This window comes from Trichosurus vulpecula, chromosome 7, assembly GCF_011100635.1.
Source record: "Trichosurus vulpecula isolate mTriVul1 chromosome 7, mTriVul1.pri, whole genome shotgun sequence".
NCBI classification, from domain to species: domain Eukaryota; kingdom Metazoa; phylum Chordata; class Mammalia; order Diprotodontia; family Phalangeridae; genus Trichosurus; species Trichosurus vulpecula.
This window is the reverse complement of record NC_050579.1, coordinates 39,113,124-39,132,930: the sequence shown is the minus strand read 5'-3', so window position 1 is coordinate 39,132,930 and position 19,807 is coordinate 39,113,124. Positions and strand designations below refer to the sequence as shown.

At 38.9% G+C, this 19,807-nt stretch overlaps 1 protein-coding gene across 2 annotated transcripts in view; it reads left to right on the top strand.

Moving 5' to 3' along the window:
• Positions 1-19,807, top strand: part of MYO1D (myosin ID) — a 398,701-nt gene that overhangs the window by 187,089 nt on the left and 191,805 nt on the right. For both annotated transcript variants that reach the window (XM_036768084.1, XM_036768085.1), the window contains exon 16: positions 2,501-2,708. In XM_036768084.1, the coding sequence (XP_036623979.1) occupies positions 2,501-2,708 (208 nt within the window). The remainder of the gene's footprint in view (positions 1-2,500; positions 2,709-19,807) is intronic.

Here is a 19,807-nt window from a genome sequence, read left to right as displayed (position 1 = left end):
CAGGTTTTTTGGGGGGAAAGATGATATGATTAATTTTAGACATGTTGGGTTTGAGGTAACCATGCGATATCAGTATGGAAATGTTTAACAGCTACTAGATATGCTAGACTGGAATTTAGAAGAGAAAACAGCAAAAATATCTATTATTATTATTGATTTCGTATTAGTATCTGGGAATTTTTTCACATGGAGGTGATTATCATAATCACGGGCATATATGAGATTGCCGATGTCAAAGAGAGTAGGAGGCCATGAACTGAGAGAGCCTTGGGGCACAGCTGTACTTGATGGGTGGGAGGAATAAAGCGAACCATTTAAGGAGATGGAGAAAGTAGTTAGAAAGAAAAGAGAAGCCAGAGAGAACTGTACCACAGAAAGCAGGAAAGAATGAATATCTCTAAAGAGGGAATAATAGTCCACAGTGTCAAGTGTTAGTGATATTGTGGGGTGATCACTCCATGACCCTGCTCTGGCCAGACCAATTTGCAGTGTAGTTTTTCTTCCTGAGCACCACATCTTAGAAGGGCTGTTGACTAGTTGGAGTGCGTCCAGAGCACAATGACCAGAATATTGAGGGATTTAGAAAATGTGCCATAGGTACAAGGGTTCTTGGAGAAGAAAGAACTTGAATTGAGGCATGATAGTTCTCTGTATACTTGAAGGCTTATCCTAAGAAAATAGGATTCATCTCATATTCTGCTTGGACTCAGAAGGTAAAATTAGGAATAATGGATGGAAATAGTAAGATTTTTGACTCAATGTAAGAAGAAAAAAATTAGACTTGTTCTGAAATGGAATAGACTACCTCAGTAGATAGTGAGTTCTTTATCTTTGGAAGATCTGGGGTGAAGACTGGGTAACTGGGGCATTCACGCTTCAGATGGGAATTGGACTGGTTGGCCTTTGAAGCACCTTCCAATTTGTAAAGTTGTATGATACAATTAACCTTTGTTGCTAGATCATTCGTAGGATTAAGAGCTAAAAGGGACATGAGATATGGGGTACCTTGCTGAAGTAGAAAAGGAGGATTAGAACCCAGGTTCACTTGACTCCAAGCCCAGTCCTATTACCATTACCACATTCTGCCTTTTCTTTCTTTGGGCTCTTAGATAGTTAGATAGTTAGATATAATTAAATTCCATATAAACTCCTATATATAGACACACCCAAAGTAGTACTCTTTTTTTTTCCCCCTTATCTTCCCAGCATGTTTGCCTTGGGGTTCCTTTAAACTTCTCAAGATCCTATAAAATCCCCAGACTGTCTGGTTTGTATTCTAGCAATCACTAGAATGAAATACATTAAGTTGTTTCATAGCTCCATAGAAGACTCTTTTTGGTAGTCTTCTGAGGGCACAAAGATGTTATTTTACTGCAAAGCTTCCTCTACAGAGTAATTATTCAATTAGTAAGCTATAGAAGGCTATAGAGCCTTCCTCTGATAAATGTTAAGCTTAATAAATTCCTGTTGCCTCTAAAATAAAATACAGACTCCTCTCTTTGGCTTGTAAAGCCTTTCACAACTCGGTCGAAACCTGCCTTTCCAGCCTGGTTCTACGTCACTCCCCCTCCCACTTTTCTGTCTAGCCAAACTGGCCTACTCTTTGTTGCTCCCACATGGAATGTCATCTCTCATGTCCCTGACCATCCCCCATTCTTGGGGTGATCTCCTTACTCAGAGGTAGAGAGCAGGAGTATTGCCACAAAAACCTTGTTGGAAATCTTGTCTGTCTTTTTCTTCCACCCTTATTTGGAGTCTCCACCCAGCCTAGTCTTACTACCCACTTCTCTACCTGCAACTGGAGGTTATAAAGTGTACAACCAAGAATAGAGTGAATATTCCTCCCTGGTAGGGAACAGCAAGTAGCTTTTCAATGCTAAGTGGATGGGTAGGCTAGACAGGCCCTAGGGACTTCTACCCCCATCAAATTGAACTTTGAAAAAAGTTTTAAAACCATTACTTAAAACAAGCTATTTCTGTCTGCCTGGTTTTTTCTTTTTTTTTTCTTTAAAAATTTTAAAATTTATTTTATTTTAATTTATGGGATAAAACAAACATTTCCATAACTGTCTAATTTTTTAAAAATGATTGCACATGAAACTGCAGGTCTATTATGTACATCTTGCTATTCCTTTTAAATATATAATAAAGTTATCATGGAAATTTCTTTTTTTTCTTCACTTCCCTGTCCTCTTGAAATGGCTACCTTTAGACACAGATATGTTACCACTACATTTTCACTATTCTCTCCCTATATTTGCTCATGTTATGTTCTTCACTTCAATGGCACAACATACATTTTTTTTAAAAGATCATTTCTTTAAAAGGCCTTTCGATCTCTTATCGCTAACTCATATCAGATGACGAGTCCATGCTAATTTTTGCAACAGATTTTGAAGTGAATAGCATTTTAAAAGCTCTTCCATATTTATCAACAGGACAAAAATAGGCTTTATAAGATCAAGAGATTCTCTAGTAACATAAATGCTTGCTTACCTAGGTATAAGATGATCTCTGAATTTACCTGGCCCAACCATGACCTCCCTTCAGACAAGCAAGCTGTGAAAAAACTGATTGAAGGCTGTGGTTTCCAGGATGATGTGGCTTATGGAAAGACCAAAATTTTTATCCGAACTCCCAGGACACTTTTCACCTTGGAAGAACTCCATGCCCAGATGCTTGTAAGGATTGTCCTCTTTCTACAAAAGGTAATTGTGCCTTCATCATTTAAACAGAAAACCTGTTTCCACACCCATAACAATGTGTTGGGATTCTCTTTCCAAATTATTCATTGTTTGGATGAAATTTGAGATACCTCAGAGTGATCCCACCCTCCGTGGACTTCATTTTTCTCAATTGCAAAATGAAGGAGGTGTACTAAATGATCTCCATGGTCTCTTCCAGTTGGAAATTCTCTGATCCTCTCATCTCCTATTATCAAACAATAAGCATTTATTAAGCACTGCTATAGTGCTAAGTACTAGAGACACAAAGACAAACATGAAACAGACCCTGTTCCCAATTGGGAGGGCAGCTGGGGGAACTAGCAGCTTAAGCTGAGAGGGTTCAGGAAGCGTTTCACATAGGAGCTTCCACTTAAGCTGACTTTTGAAGTAAATAAAGAATTCTTAAAGGCAGAAGTTAGGAGGGGTTGCATCTGATGCAACCCCTCCTAACTTCTGCCTTTAAGAAATTCTCAAATCATAAAGCAAAATTAATTTCCCTTTAATTTAAAAAAAATGTGTAACAAATAGATGTAGTGGTATATGAGGTTTGGCACCCAAACAGACCTTCCCTCTCCCTTCCTCTTTCCATGTGTCCCTCCATCACTCTTTCTCCCTCTCCTTCCGGTCACTTATCACAATGTGCCCTCACACTGGCAGACCTGGGGAGTTTCCCAGGGAGAAGCACAGCTACAACTCCTTAACATTTTGGAAATAACCCTAGTAGAGGAGAGATACACTATCACTTTTCGTGACATATACTAAAAAAGGAAACCAATTATATTGAAATACAGTTATCAAAATATTTTTAAAAAAACAAATTCACAAATATGTTTAATGTGATTGCACATGCGTAACCTACATCAGCTTGCCTGCTCTCGTGGGGAAGGGAAAGGGGAGGGAGGAGAGAGGAAAATTTGGAACTCAAAATCTCATAAAAATGAGTGTTGAAAACTATATTTACATGTAGTTGGAAAAAAATTAGTACTATTTACATAACAAAAAAGAAGAAAAAAGAATGAAGGACCCTGAACACAACAACAAATTTGCAAACCCAAGGTTAATAGCTTCATTCTCTAAGGTGAACCACAGATTTCTCTTTTTGGCATTTAGCATAGTCTTCACCTGTCCCTACCTTGCTGAACATCACACCTTTTCACACATTCTACTGGCTGCCCCGCCCCCCTCCACCCCCATGCCTAGGATCCACTGCCTTCTCACCTCCACCTCTTAGGAATCCCTCATCTCCTTAAAGGCTTAGCTTACGTGCCATATTCTACGTGAGCCCTTTCCTCATCCCTGTAGTTTCTAGCACATTCTCCCAAAGTCAGCTTGTATTCATTTTGTATCTGCATTTTCTATAGACAAAAATAATGACAACAGCTAACATTTATGGAGCATTTACTGTGCCAGGCACCGTGCTAAAAGCGCTTTACAATTATTATCTCATCTGTTCCTCAGAACAACCTTCAGAGGTAGCTATTAATAGTCCTGTTTTACATTTGAGGAAACTGAGGCAAACAGAGCTCAAGTGACTTGCCCAGAGTATACAGCTCATGAGTGACTGAGGCTGCATTTGAACTTGTCTTCTGAACTCCAGGCCTGCCTCTCTCCAGATTGACTGTAACCTCCCTGAGGTCAAGCAGTATTTTCACATTTATGTTTCTATCCCCAGCACAGAACCTGACACATAGTAGATACCTAATGAATGTTTATTGATTTATTTTTTTTATATTTGTATCTCTAGCACCTAGCACAGAGCCTGGCACAGGGTATCCACTTAATAAGTTCTGGCTTTTTGGTTGCTTGATAAAGCAACCACATCCTTGAGAATTACCGTTAAATTATTGAACTGCATTAAATTCAGCTGGAAGTTTTGATTTCCACTATTTCTTTGTGATCTATCCCCTGACTTTTTTTTCCAAATGGAGGGTAAAGCTAGTCAATTATTTAGAATATATATAATAGTAGCTCTTGTCCCTCAAAGATTTATAGTCATGAATTTTCTCCCCTAAGTCCCCCTATCCAGTCATCTGTGAGTGCCTCTTATTTTTATGAATCACATAGAATAAGTGTGAAGGGAATACTTCTCCCCCCTCCCCACCCCCCTTTTAAATCACCAGTCCAGCAAAGTTAAAAGTATTTTTATGGCTGGAAGATCAAGCGTGACAGGCAGCATAAGTCATTGGCTCTGTCTAGCAAGGGACCCTCCCTGACTCTCCTTTTTGCTACAAAGTGAATCTTTATGTGTTCCTAAAAAAGGTTCTTTTTCTTATGTTTTTTTTTAAACTGCCATGATTTAATAAACAGGCCTTGACAACTTCTGGGAGGCTGCAAACTGTTTTTAAGTAGTAGTCCATGTGACATAGTAGATAAAGGGCCAGCCTTGAAGGAAGGAAGACCAGAATTCAAATCCTGACTTGTTGTGTACTAGCTCTTTGACCATGGGCAAATGACTTGAAGTCTTCATGCCCCAGGCAACCATGTAAGACTATAAAGTTCTAGATGAGTTGCCTCTCTGCCAGTGGAAGGAGTCTCCATACCAGGAACTCTCCATTCCAAATGAATCACAGGTTTAGACCCCACCCCCAAAAAGTGAAGGGAAGAAGGAAGGAAAGAGTGAAGAAGGGGAGAAAGGAAAGGAGGGAGAGAGGAAAGAAGGGAGGAAGAAGAGAAGGAGGAAGGAAGAGAGTAAAGATGGGAGGAAGGGAGGGAGGGAGGTCCAGGATAATGCAGTTAAAATTAGAGAGTTTGCCTAAATTTTCATAATGTCTATCCCAGGGAGATGCCCAGGCTTCTTTCTTGAGCAGCTGTAGGTGACAACCCTGTTGCTTAATTTCCTTTTCAGAGTTATTTGGATATAATAAGGGATAATGAAAGTGGCACTGGGATCTAACATCACACACTCACACACACACTCATACACACACACACACACCCTCCTGTTTGTCTATCAATTCCCCTCATTGGACCCCTCCTCATTTTTGAAAGTGTAAATTGGATCGTAGATTCATCAGAAAAAAATGATGGGAGACCCTGGCCTTTTTTCCTTCAAACTCCAGTTTGAAAAAGAAAAAGCAGATAATGGCTTTGCTGCATCAATTAGCCAGTGGCAACTTGTTTGATGCCAGGGGTGCGGTGTCAGGGGAGTAGCAGCTGCGTGCTCTGCTGAGCGTCTCTAACTGTGCTCATTTGGCTCTAATTGGGGTAATTTAGCTTTTCTTCCTGGTTTATACAATTGACTTTTTCTTAGAGGCTTACTGCAAAGCTAAGGCTAATTTGGGAGCAACTGGCTTTATTATTGGTATATAGGACATGTCTTGGTTCTTCCTGCAGTGTCAGGATTCTGTACCTAAGTCAGAAGTTCCTAAGTGATCATAGAATTCATTATTACCGAATGCAAGAGATCACAGTTTCCTATTTGCCTTGATCAGATTAGCTCACTGCAAATGCCTTTTGTTTTTTTATGGTGTCATCTGTTTGCTTTTAAAGAGTTGGGTAATTTGACCAAAAAATCCCCCACTTACATATTAGAAGAAAGTACTTATTTGCAGCTTTATCTAATCATTTACCATCCCAGCTATTTTCTTGGGAGTTGTCAGTTAGACTTCCATAAAAATAAAAATTACATTCTTTTTTTTTGGAGGGGGCAATTGGGGTTAAGTGACTTGCCCAAGGTTACACAGCTAGTAAATGTGTCAAGCGTCTGAGGCCAGATTTGAGTTCGGGTCCTCCTGACTCTGGGGCCAGTGCTCTACTCACTGCACCACCCAGCTGCCCCCCAAATAAAAATTACTTAGTTGTTCTGGACAAATTTTTGTGTCATTAGCTTCGGTGATAGGAATCAATGTAGCCATCAGGATTATAAAGTTCCTGCCGTCTTAACTTTTTCAGAGTCCACGTTGATTCATTCTCATCCACGAGCCCTCTTGGTTCTCTTTGGTTTGTTATTAAGTATGATTATGAGAGATAGAGGAGATGGGATGTACAGGCTGCTCTGAAGGAACCCTTTGGTGGTGGGGATTATGACTCCAGACAAAAGGGATAGCAAGATCAATAGACTGCCCCTGTCAATTGGGTAGCAAAAAGAGCAGGTGCTCTGGTGAGATTTATACAGGGTATAATTAATGCCCTGTGAAGCAAGTGTCTAGCAAGTCCTTGATTTTTGTTTTGTCTTCTCTTTCTTCAGTCCTATCTTTGGATATTCTTAGACCTTTTGTCATCACCCATGTGTTGATTTTTTTTTAACCCTACTCTTTCCTCCCCTTCCCCTTCCTTCCTTCTCCCTCCCCTTCCCATTCTTCCCCTCTCTCTCCCCCTCCCCTTTCCTCTCCCTCTCCTTTCCTTCTTTTCCTGTCCCTCTCCATTCACTCCCTCCCCTTCCTTCTTTCCTTGTCCCTCTCCATTTACTCCCTCCCCTTTCCTTCCTTCCCTGACCCTCTCCATTCACTTCCTCCCTTTCCCTTTTTTTTCCCATCCCTCCCTTTCCAATCACTCCATTCCTTCCCCTTTCCTCCCTTCCCCTTTTCTCTTTTCCCTTGCCTTCCTACACTTACTGAGCACATAGTTTATTCAAAGCACTGTATAAGGAAGGTATTATAAATATTACCAAAAAGAAGACAGTTTTTTCCCCTCCTGGAACTTTTAGTCTCACTGGTAAGGTTCCCTCAGAGAAATCAAGTTCCTGTATATAGTACATGCTCAGATTGGGTATTGAACTGAGTCATTCTTTTTCTCCACTGCTTTCTTAGCTTTATTATGTATTTATTTTGAAAAGGGAACAGAATATCTTTCTGATGAGTTGGCCACCATGAGATTTGTGACTTTGCTTACTTGGTATTGAAAGAAGACTGATCCTTAAAAGAAAATGTTCTTATTAATGCCTTCTTTGTACCTACACGTATGCATCAGTATCTATATTATTTCATAGTACAGTTGTTTGTGTTAGTATCATATATCCCTCCTGGGTATCATAAATCCCTCCTGGGTTGTTATTCATCCTTCATTCTCAAAGAGGACCAATGACATCACAAATATCATGTCTTGACTTGAGCAACTTTGATCTGTGTGAGGTAGAAAAGCACAGCCATCAGCCTCACTCTCCTCCAGAGTCATCAGATTCCAGCAGCAAGGCAAAAGTCCAGATGACTGGCATTGGCCCAGGGTGCGGTAGATGACCTTTTAAATTAAGGTCTTACCCAGGTCTCAGTTTGTCTGAGGCAACGCCCATTCAGTGACTAAGGGCTAGGTAACATTTGAAACCACATTTCATGAAAGCAGGGGCCAAGTGTTTTCTGACTTTCTATCTACTCAACACCCAGCCCATTGCTTTGCACCTAATAATCGTTGAGCTATGTGCCCACTGGGTTTTGAATTTGGTGATATCAAAACGGTCATCTAGAGGAAATACAAAGGGAGGTGGCGGAAATATGAAAAAGAGAATCCTGGCAACCAGCAGCTTTTCCTTTGAGCCCTCGTCAGTAGCAAGTTTAGAGTAGGATAACTGACCCTGAAGAAGCTTTTACCTAGTCACTTATAAAGCAAGATCTTGTCTTTGGATGTTGCGTTTTATATTTTGGAGATGCAACCTTTCCCTGAAGTACTGTCCATAATGAGTACTCTCCATAGGACCTTTAGCCACCTATCTGCTCAGATCATTCCTCCCCTGGCTGGGGAGGGAAGTCTGACTCTCCAGACTTTGCCACTACCACCCAGTTGCCTTCTAACCCTGGAACGTCCCTCTACTATGCTGTGACCCCCTTTCATGTTGATTAGTTCCTTTAGGGCGGTCTCCATTTTGGGAATGGGCCCAGGCCAACCATGCATTGACCCCCTCCTGGCTATGCTTCTGACTTTCCAGTCTTTGCCATCATGGTCCTACACTTTGCCTCCTACTTTTCAGATCCCTTTTTCTGTGTTGTCTTCCCCCATAAGAATGTAATGTCCTTGAGGGCAGGAACTGTCTTCCTTTTTGCTTGTATCTTTGTCCCCAATGCTTAGCACAGTGCCTAGTATTTGATAAATGCTTGTTGCCTGCCTGCCATTGCAGAAGTGAGCCCCCTGCCTGTAGCTTCCATGAATGTAGGAAAAATTTATGGGAGATATTGTACCCACCATAGGTAAGCCAATAAATGTCCAAGGCCCGGGACCCTATGCACTATGGCACCACCTGGCTGCCCAAACAACAATATTTGTGACCATTGTGTCCAACCTGTGAAAACCTGAAACATGTAGGAACTCTATACTTCTTGCCCAGCCACCGTGTTGTGAGCTCCCTGGGGCTATTAACTAAGGCCCTCACAACTTCCCTTCCAGTCCACTCTTGAGCCTGCTGTGCTGCCTGTAATGACCATAAGCTGAATGGCTGAGTCTAAAACCAGACATGAATCTTTAACATCTAATGGGCAGCCTTTCTTCTGTGGTAACTGTGTGAAAATGTGGACATGTTCAAACAGGAAATGCTATAACTGTCATCTTACAAATCTTCACTTACACAAGACTCCTGGGGCCTCATGGCCCCATTCTTCCTTCCCATCTTCCTAATTAAAGGAGCATAGTAGCTTAATTGCTCTGCCTCAACAATTGGAGGGCAATTTTCAAAACTGTGATGGGGGAGAGAGGGAGGGAATAGAAGGAAGAAGACAAGAGAAACAAAAATTTGAATTGTGTAGAGGAGCAATCACAAACAAGAATATTCTACTTCTGAGGATTGAATGGGGATCTTTCTCTTTTTAACCTAAGAATATAATTATTGGTGATCATCAGTTAAAAAGGAAGTTGATTGCTATGACAGCCATGCAAAATAAGACTTCAAAATTCTTTTGAGTAACTCAGTAGAATCACAGAAGGTACTACAGAAACCATTTAATCTAACTTCCATATCAGTGGTTCTCAAACCTTCAGGATCTCTTTACATTCTTAAAAATTACTGAGTACCCTTTTACACTTTAAAAAAAGTATAAAGGACCCCAAAGAGGTTTTGTTTATATAAGTTATATCTACATATATTTACCACCTTAGAAATTAATTAAAATATGAATTTTTGAAAAATTTGTCCAGTTAAAAATAACAATGAACCCATTATTTTTCCACAAATAATGTATTTTATGAAAAATAACTATTCAAAACAAAAACATTTAGTGAGAATGGCATTGTTTGACATATTTTTCCAAATTTCTGAAATGTCTGGCTTAATTGATCCTCATATCTACTTCTGCGTTCCATCTGTTATAATCTGTTGTTTTGGTTGAAGTATATGAAAAAAAATCCTGCCTCACACAGATATGTAGTTGGAAAAGGGAAGAGTATTTTAATAGGCAAATAATGTCATAGTATTATTATGAAAATAGTTTTGGCCTCACAGCTCCACTAAGAGTCGTGATGACCCCTCCGTCCCCAGAGATCTGTGGACCACACTTTCAGGAGCACTGCTCTGAACAAGAATCTCATCTATCTGAAAAATCATCATCCAGCCTTTATTTTTCTTGATTCGATTTTATTTTCCATTCCAAATTCCATTCTTCTTTCCTCCCCCTCTCCCACTCATTGAGAAGGCAAGAAAAATAAAACGCTTTACAAATATATATAGTCATACAAAACCACTCTGCATAAGCCCTGTCCAAAAAAAAAGAAAGAAAAGAAAACATGCTTCACTCTGCACTCTGAATCTATCAGTTCTCCCTCTGGAGGTGGATAGCATGTTTCATCAGGAGTCCTCTGGAACTGTGGTTGTGTATGTGTTGATCAGAGTTACTAAGTCTTTCAAAATTCATTATGTTTACAGTATTGATAACATTTTGTAAATTGTTATCCTGTTCATGCTCATTTCATATTTCATCAGTTCATACAAGTCTTCCCAGGTTTTTCTGAAACCATCCCCTTCACCATTTCTTACAGTGCAATAGTGTTCCCATCACATTCATATCATAATTTGTTCATTCCTTGATTGATGGGCATTCCTCAGTTTTTGATTCTTTGCTACTACAAAAAAGCTATTATGATTCTTTTTGTACATATGAGTCCTTTTCCTCTTTATTTGATCACTTTGGGGTACAGACCTAGTAGCAGTATTGCTGAGTCAAAGGGTACATATACACAATTTAGAAACTTTTTAGGCATAGTTCCATATGCTTTTTAGGATGGCTGGACCAGTTCACAGCTCCACCAACAGTGGATCAGTGTACTTATTTTCCCCTCAAGCTTTTGTCATTTTTCTTTTTTGTCATCTTAGAAAATCTGATGAATTTAAGGTGATATCTCAGAATTGTTTTAATTTGGATTTCTCTAATTACTGGTGATTTAGAGCAGTTTTCATATGGTTATGAATAGCTTTGATTTCTTCCTTCGAAAACTGCATATTCTTATCCTGTGACCATTGTCCATTACCTTACTCTTATAAATTTAACTTGGTTCCCTATATGTCTTGGAAATGAGGCTTTTATCAGAGAAATTTCCTGCAAAGATTTTCCCCCCATCTTCCTGCTTTTCTTTTAATTTCAGCTGCATTAGTTTTATTTGTACAAAAACTTTTTTAATTTTATGTAATCAAAATTGTAAATTTTACTTCCTGTTAACGTCTTTGTCTCTTGCTTGGTCATGAATTCTTCCCCTATCCACAGGTTTGATAGGTAATTTCTTCCATGCTCCTCTAATTTACCTGTTATCTCACTTTCTGTCTATATCATGTACCCATTTTGAGCTTATCTTACCATATGGAGTGAGATGTTAGTTATACCTAGCTCCTGCCAGACTCCTTTCTAGTTTTCCCAACAGCTTTCATCAGATAGTGAGTTCTTGCCCCAGTAGTTGAGACCTTTGGGTCAAACAAGGTTAATATACTCATTTCCAGCCTTTACTTAAAGACCTCCAGAGAGGAGGAATTCCACGACCTCCTAAGGGAATCCATTTCACTTTTGAATCATTCTTCTGAACATATTTTTATTTAATTAGTGAGTCCAGTGCTCTGCTAAATGCTTCTATTACCCACATATAGAAGTTTTTGATGCTTCAAAGGAAATAATGATGCTACCTTTTGAAAGTGTGACTCGGGAGGGATTCCAAAGCTGCCCAGTCCCCAGTGGCACCCCCTTTATCTCTTATCATTCCGTCTTGTGGATGGAAGGCATGGGATCTCTAATTGATGTAAGGGAGCAGCTTAAAGCACAGTTCCCCTTTATGTTAAGCACTGAGGGAGAGAACTCTAATAAATCTTCCTGCTTTAACAATCACTTCTAAATTGTAAATGGATAGATTGCAAATGTTACCACTAGGTGTTCAACTATGAAGATACTTAAGCTGAAGAGGTGATTTTAAAAAAATTGATAAAAAAAAGAAAGAAAAAAGAAAAGAAAAATAGTCCTGCAATGAATATAGAATTATTCTGTTTCACAGTGGAAATTTTTATTTTATCAGTCTTGATCTGATTCTTTAAATAAATGAAATCTTGATGGATATTACCTTCAATTATCTGTGATTTCATTGGTTGAAAATGCTGATCACAAGTCCTTTAAGCCTTAATGGGCAGTTTTCAGCTGGGGATGAAAACAAATGACCAGCAAGTAACCAGCCTTCTGATAGTGAGGCTCTTACAGCTTAACTAAGTTGGCCCTCAAATGGCAGGCACACAAGCTCTTACCTGGGCCACTCTCAATTCTTTCCAGCTTGAACAGAGCCTACCATAGCATATCTTCAGCTATCTTCGTTTTTGAGAACCTGCCAGAGAAGGCTATAGAATTGAATTTTAGTGGAGAGTCATTTAGAAAGCAAGTGTTTTCCTTTATAATCTTTATTTCATAATTATAAGGAAGATAAACTTCCATTTCTGAGGATAAATTGTAAAGGGGACAATTAAAAGTGAAGAAAAAAGTGTAAGAACTGGGTGAGGAGGAAAAGGATGAAAATTGAAATGGGGAGCACATTGCTTCAATTATAGATCACTGGTACTGAATGTTAATCCTTCTCTTCCATCACCATCTTCTCACCTGTAATGGGGTGGAACAGGTTATGAGTAAAGAGAAGCAGAGCCTACAATAGAGGAAAATACATAATTAGCCATTATAACCATGAATGGGAATAGGGAAAACAACTGGAAAAGAAAAGCAGATTAGAAAGCAGGCTCCAACAACATGTTGTTTACATTTATTAAGCCCTGGTCTATGCAAGGTATTACACAAGTTTCTAAAGATATAATACTAAAACGTGACACAGTCCGTATCCTTGAGAGGTAGGGGATTTGTGGGCATTACCTTAAAAAAAAACCAAAAAAGGTAAGGTATGTTGGAAGCTAAGGAAAGGTCTAGTCAATTTGCTCTTAAAAAAAATTGATAATCCAATGAATTGGAGGCAGGGGTGATCAGGAAATTTTTCATGGTGGAAGTTGTACCTGAGCTGAACCTTGAAGAAAAAGATGGATTTTACAAGATCAAGATGAAGAGAAAATATATTCTGGACATGGAGAACCCTGAGGACTGATATGGGAAAAGGCATACTGTATTTAATATCTTATAGTTTGGTTTGGTTGGAACAAGAATATGTCTGAAAAACATTCTTATTAAGTTAACCAAAGAACTTCAATTGCTAGGCTGAGAAGTTAACAATTTATCCTATATGCAAATAGGGACCCACTTGTATTTTTTGAACAGGAGAATGTCATGGTCAAGATTTTTGGCCATTACGTGGAAGATGAATTGGATAGAAGGGAATACTTGAGACAGGGGAACCAGTTAGGTGGCTAATTTGTTCAGGCAAATGGTGATGAAATTGAACTAGGATGGTAGTATAAGTGGGAGGTGAGAGATGGATAAGAAATAAATTATTAGAGGTAGGATTTAAAAGACTTGGAAGCTGTTTAGATGGAGCAAAGCATGAAAGAGAAGGTAAAGTCAGCAATTCTGAGGTTAGTGGCACCATTAACACAAGAGGGGAAGTTGGGAGAAGGGACAAGTTTAGGGGAACATTTAGTTTTGCATGCATTGAGGTGTCACAGAGGAAATGTATGACTTTTGCAAAGCTATGGAGAAGAGGAGAGTATGTCTCTTTTCAGTTTATATGTTTTCTTTAATTAAACACCAAAAAATGGCATTTCCATATACAAAGGTAATCAGAAAAAGTTGATTACATGTGAAACCATGGATCTATATTATGTACAGATTGCTTTTTAAGCAAATATTCGCCATGTTACTTTCAAAGCTTTATGGCATGTCTGTGTTTCCTCCTCCTCTATTCTCTTCTTTTTTTCTTTTAAATGCTTTCATTTCTTTCTTTTATTTTTGACAACACCATCATTATTCCCCTTTCCCAAACCCCTGCCCCAAAATGAAAAATAAGGGGGGGAAAAACCTTTGTAAAAAATAATAGGCAGAACAGTCCACACATTGCTAATGTTCAGAAATGTATGTCTCATTTCTACCTTGAGTCCACAATCTCTCTGTCAGGTTTCTAGCTTGCTTCATTATCATTCCTCTGGATCTGTGGTTAGTCATGATCAGTGGATCAGAGTTCTTAAGTTTTTCCACATTGTTTTTCTTTACCATGTTGCTATTGTATAAATTATTCTTCTGGTTCTATTCACTTCACTCTGCATCAGTTCATAGAAATCTTCCTAGGATTCTCTGAAACCATCCTTTTTGACATTTCTTAAAATACAATAATATTTCATTATCGTGAACATTATTTGTGTGGTTGTTTCTTAATTGAGGGGAACCACCTTTGTTTTCAATTCTTTACTCCAGCAAAAAGCTGTCACAAATATTTTGTTTGTGTGTGTGTGTCCTTTTTCTCTTTCATTTATCTCTTTGGATTATGGGCATCATAGTGATGCCCATAGGTCAAAGGGTATATATATAGGTTAGTGATTTTTTTAGGTATAATTCCAAATTGGTTTCCAGAACAGCCGTACCAATTTGCAGCTCCACCTTTGGAGCTATGGAAAAGCCACATACTTCCTTTGCAATTCAGTTTCATTGCCTCAACATGTCCAAAACTGAACTTTCCCACTAAGCTTGTAAATTAATGGGTCTGTCTTCCCACAGCCCCTCCATTAGCAGTCCTTTTCCTTTTCCTTTTTGTCATCTTTGCCAATCTGGTGAGTGTAAGGTAGAACCTTAGAGTGCTTTTAAATTGCAATTCTTTAATGATTATTTTTCCCCCTGTGGCTAGTGATAGCCTGGCTGTCTTCCTTTCAGAACTATCTATTCATATTTTTCAATCATTTATCTATTGGAGAATGATTCTTGTTTATATGTATTTGAATCCATTATTTATATATTTGGGGTATTAGAATTTTTAAAAAAAAATTAGAGAAACTTGCTACAAAGGTTTTTCCCAGTTACCTATTTCCCTTCTCATTTTAACTTCATTGGTTTTCTGTGTAAAATCTTTTTAATTTTATGTAATCACATTTGTCCATTTTATTTCCTGTGGTTCCTTCTACTCTTTGATCATGAACTCTTCCCCTAATTATAGTTGTGAAAGATATTTCCTTCCTTGCTCCTTTCATTTGTTTATGATGTGACCTTTTATATCTAGGTCATGTATCCACTTGGAGCTTATTTTGGTAGAGAGGTATAATTCTCAGTTGCTGACATTCTGCTGAACCTTTGGTCCTCCCTTTAAATTTGTTGAGATAATGGGAAACTTAGGAAAGCATTTTTGATTCTAGCTAAACTCTACAGTATTTGCTGACCCTCAAGTTAGAAAATGAGGAGTGGTGATGCACCTCATTTTAACATCATTTGGATGGTTTTTCCCCCTGTAACTATGCTAGATGCATATCCAGTAAGCATTAATTATTGGTCATGGAGGCTTTGCCTTTATATTATTACATAGCAGGATTATTAGAATACTGTTCATTCGTACAATAAGTTGATTCTTACAATCTTGGAAAGATTTATTGAAGCTGTAGGATTGTTAGTCTGTTATGTCCTACCACTAACACCATTTGTTAATTGAACACTGCTTAACTAGAAAAGGTGTGGAAGAATAATTTTAAAATGTACCAGTAAAATTTAAGCATATGAACAATAAAACCCTTCTCTTTTTTTCACTCCTGCCCCTTTTCCTCTTCCTCCTCCAAAAATATTAGAGAAGAACACACTAGCAAAAACAATGTGAGAAATCATTTTTCTCCTGTCTTTGCTGTCAGATTTTGCCAATAAGTTTTTCTTCCAACTCATTCCCCCACAAGTCAGAAGACAGATGATTTGCTCTCTCAGAAGCAGCAGTGGTTTTGTTGCCCTGGTGACAGCTCGTTTCCAAGGCAACCAATTTGCTGCATCAGTATGACTCCCAATTTTTAAATGAAATTATTCCAAGATACATACATATACTTAAACTTTTTGTAATGTAAAGCATGTTCTTCTGAAGGAAGATGTGTTCTAGGATTAGGTATAAGATGGAATAAACTGATTACCACTGTCTCCTGGCTGGCTAAAATGTACGTTTCAAATGAACCTACCTGTACTTGGTAAAAAAAAAAAAAAATACCAGCTTGCATTATATCATACCTATTTTTGCCTCCCACCTTTTTTTAACTTCAGGGGTTCTCGTTCCCAGAGACTCCTCTCTGGAGACCTGTCACTCATAACTTAGCAGCTGTTGTCTCCATGGTAACTCTCTAGCCTTTGTGGGTGGTACAAAGAAAGAAGGAGAAAAAAAGCCCTTGGCAAAATTCTCATAATGTTCACTTTTCTTTCTTTATCCCTGGAAACTATTAGGACTTGTTTATAAGTAATGTTAACCAACGAAAGGGCAATGACTATTGTCAGATACAAAGAAAGGACTTTTACATTAAAATGTAAAACCCTTTGGTATTCTACTAAGGGCTACAGTTCATGGCCCAAATGAAAGACTTGACACCCTTCCGATCCACAAACAGAAGTTTCGTGAGGAGCATCTGGATGGAGGATACATGTTGCCCAAGTGTGGAAATATGTATACAGTGGATGATGTGAAAAAAATTGTTTTGAGTCTGAGAAATGTTTCATCATACTCCTCACTTATTTTCATCCAAACCAAAGTATGTTTGGGTCACTAAATAATCCATTTAGTTCAAAAGCTTTAAGCTTGGCCAAGTGTCGTATGTTTGGGATTTTAGCCAATTATAATTACATGTGTGTGGCTTGGGCATTTGTAGATGTTCCTAATTCTTTCTTTCCTAGAAAACACAAATTTCAGACTGAGTAAAGTGCATTTTATCTGTGAAGAACTTTGGAGGTCATAGGTTAAGAGGGGGCAGTGCTTTTATGTCTCAGGGAAGAATCCTGCTGCCTTCTGTAGGGTCCCACTGGCCTGGAGGGGCGTGGACATTAATCAGGAATCTGGCAGTGGCCACTACGGCTGAATCCCACCCAGGCGGGGCTATGTTTATCACAGCAGAGATCCTAGCTGTGCCCCACAAACTACAGCATTTCCACTAGGCTGGGTCCCTGGCCATTCCTATAATCTCATCTGCCAAGAAGCTAGATGTTTTATTGTTTTCAGTTTGTTAAGAAATGTAACATTTCTAGATCTTCTTTTTTCTTATATGAAATGCTTAGGGGATGAAAAGGCAGTGGTTTGCCAAGTGCTTTCCAAACAATAGCCCTCGTTAGTCTACAGGTAGTACAAATAACATGATCTCAATTTTATAGATGAGGAAACTAAGGCTAATACAAGTTCCCCTCACATCTCTTATTTACACACCTAGTGATTTAGGATTTAATTTTCTATTCATTGATGTCCTCATCCTTCTCACCTTCCCTGCAGCGTGTGATACTGATGACTACCCCCCTCCTCCCTGGGTCTTCTCCTGGTTCTCCTTCTACCTGTATATTTTGAAATGTCATTGTTTTCGGTGTATATATGTGTGTGCTGGGGGCGGGCTGGGGGGTGGTCATTTGGCACATTTTCCTGAGAGTAAAAGCTAGGATGTATGGCCTAAATTGTGGATGTTGTACTGGCAGTCAACAATTTTGACACAGGTTATGTTCTTTTTTTTTGGAGGGGGAAAGGCAGGGCAGTTGGGGTTAAGTGACCTACCCCAAGGTCACACAGCTAGTAAGTGTGTGAGGTGTCTTAAGTCACATTTGAACTCAGGTCCTCCTGACTCCAGGGCCACTCCTGACTCACTGCACCACCTAGCTGCCCCTCACAGGTTGTGTTCTAAACATTCATCTGGAAGTTCTTATTGGAAATCATATGTATTTTCCCACAGAACCATTATTATTAATGATTAGCTTGCCAGGCTAGTACTAAAAAAAGCCTGCTTAACCATAATGTAACTGAAATACTGTAAATTTTGCCACAGTAACAGCCACATTGTGTGATGACTTTGAGAGACTTAGCTCTTCTCAGCAACACAAGGATCTAAGACACCTCCAAAAGACTCACGATGGGATGTGCTATCCACATCCAGAGAAAGAATTTTGGAGTCTGAAGGCAGAGGGAAGCAGAATATTCTCTCTCCTTTCCTTTTGTTGTTTTGTTTCTTCTTTCTCATGGTTCCTCCCATTAGTACTAATTCTTCTTTACATCATGACTAATGTGAGAATATGTTTAATATGAATGTATATGTAGAGCCTATACCAGATTCATGCCGTCTTGAGGAGGGGGAAGCAGAGAGAGGGGGGAAAAGATTTAAAACTCAAAATCTTATGGAAGTGAATATTGAACACTAAAAATAAACAATTTTTTAAATACTGTTCATTTGTCATGTAAGATAATTTTATACTGTTGTGATCCTAGTAATGAAAACAAAATGAAATTGAATAACACCTAGTTTTAATGTATTTTGAATGCTGTGGCTTGAATAAAAACAGGTCTAATTAGAAGATGAGAAGGTTTATACTTGTGGTGATTCTGAAAGGTACTTCTTTGCATTTTCAAGTGCCATAAGAGGTGGTTGGTGGTGATTGCTAAGATGATTTCCCTTTAGAGGTTAGGACATTTTTTTCTTTTCCCTGATATCTGCATATCAGTAACCCCTGTGTTTTAAAAACCTTGAAAATAGTAGAAATTGGAAGAAAGAGATGCTGAGGCAAAGTAGGAATGGAGACTCTCCATAGAGATCTGAGCAAGAATTAGGAATCAGAAGAAAGTTAGTTTGGAAGAGAACTGTGAAGGAAGTAAGAGACAAAGAGAAATCCTCTATGCGTGTCTGCATTCACTAAATTGGAACAATCTTCTCCATGAACAGGAAAAGACAGAGAAAAGGGAGTTACCATATTATGTGCATAATACTTTTTGAGTAGAGAAGACCGTAAGTAATGGGAAGAGTTGTTGGATGCTGAGATGCAATTTTTTAAAAAATCCCTTACTGACTTCCTGTCACATTCCTAGAAGTATCTGTTCTGAACTGTAAGGTCCTAATTTCAGCCATTGTCCCCCACTTTCAGCAAATAATGTTGCTTCTTACTTTCCTGAGAAGATTGCAGCCATCCAATATGAGTTTACCCTGCTAAGTGGTGCCTTCCATCTCTAAATTTGTGACACTATAAACTTCACTCTCCTGCTCCTAAACATCTTTGTCCTCTATCATCATATCTTCCTTCCCTCTGATTTCAGAGGATGGACCAGCAGCCCCTTTTCCTATGGTCTCTCTCATTCCCTGCCCTCCATTTTACTTGCTGATTTTGTTCCATCAACTATCTTCCTTTTCGCACTTCTTTGATATCTTCCTGTCTCCTGGATCCTTCCATTTTGTGTACAAACATGAACAGGTCCTTCCCACCCCGATCCTTATAAAGAAACATTAAAAGGAAAAAAAAACCCAGTTCCCTTGACCTCACTACTTCTTTAAATTCCCATGCTCACTCTTCTTCACTATTAAGCTTCTAGACAGAGCATCCTTCTGTCTCTCTGCATCTCCTCCCTTTCCATTTCCCCTCGCAGCCTGCCTCACATTTCTACCATCTATTGATCCTGCTTTCTCAAAGGTTACTAATGACTTCCTTAAGACAAATATCCTGTAGATCTTTGTCCACTTCCCATCCCTCTTGGCCTCTCTGCGGCATTTACCACTTCTTTCTCAATTCTCTTTCTTTGACTCGAGGGATGCTCCTCTTTCATGGTTTTCCTGTGACCTGTGACTGCTTTTCTGTCATTCCTCC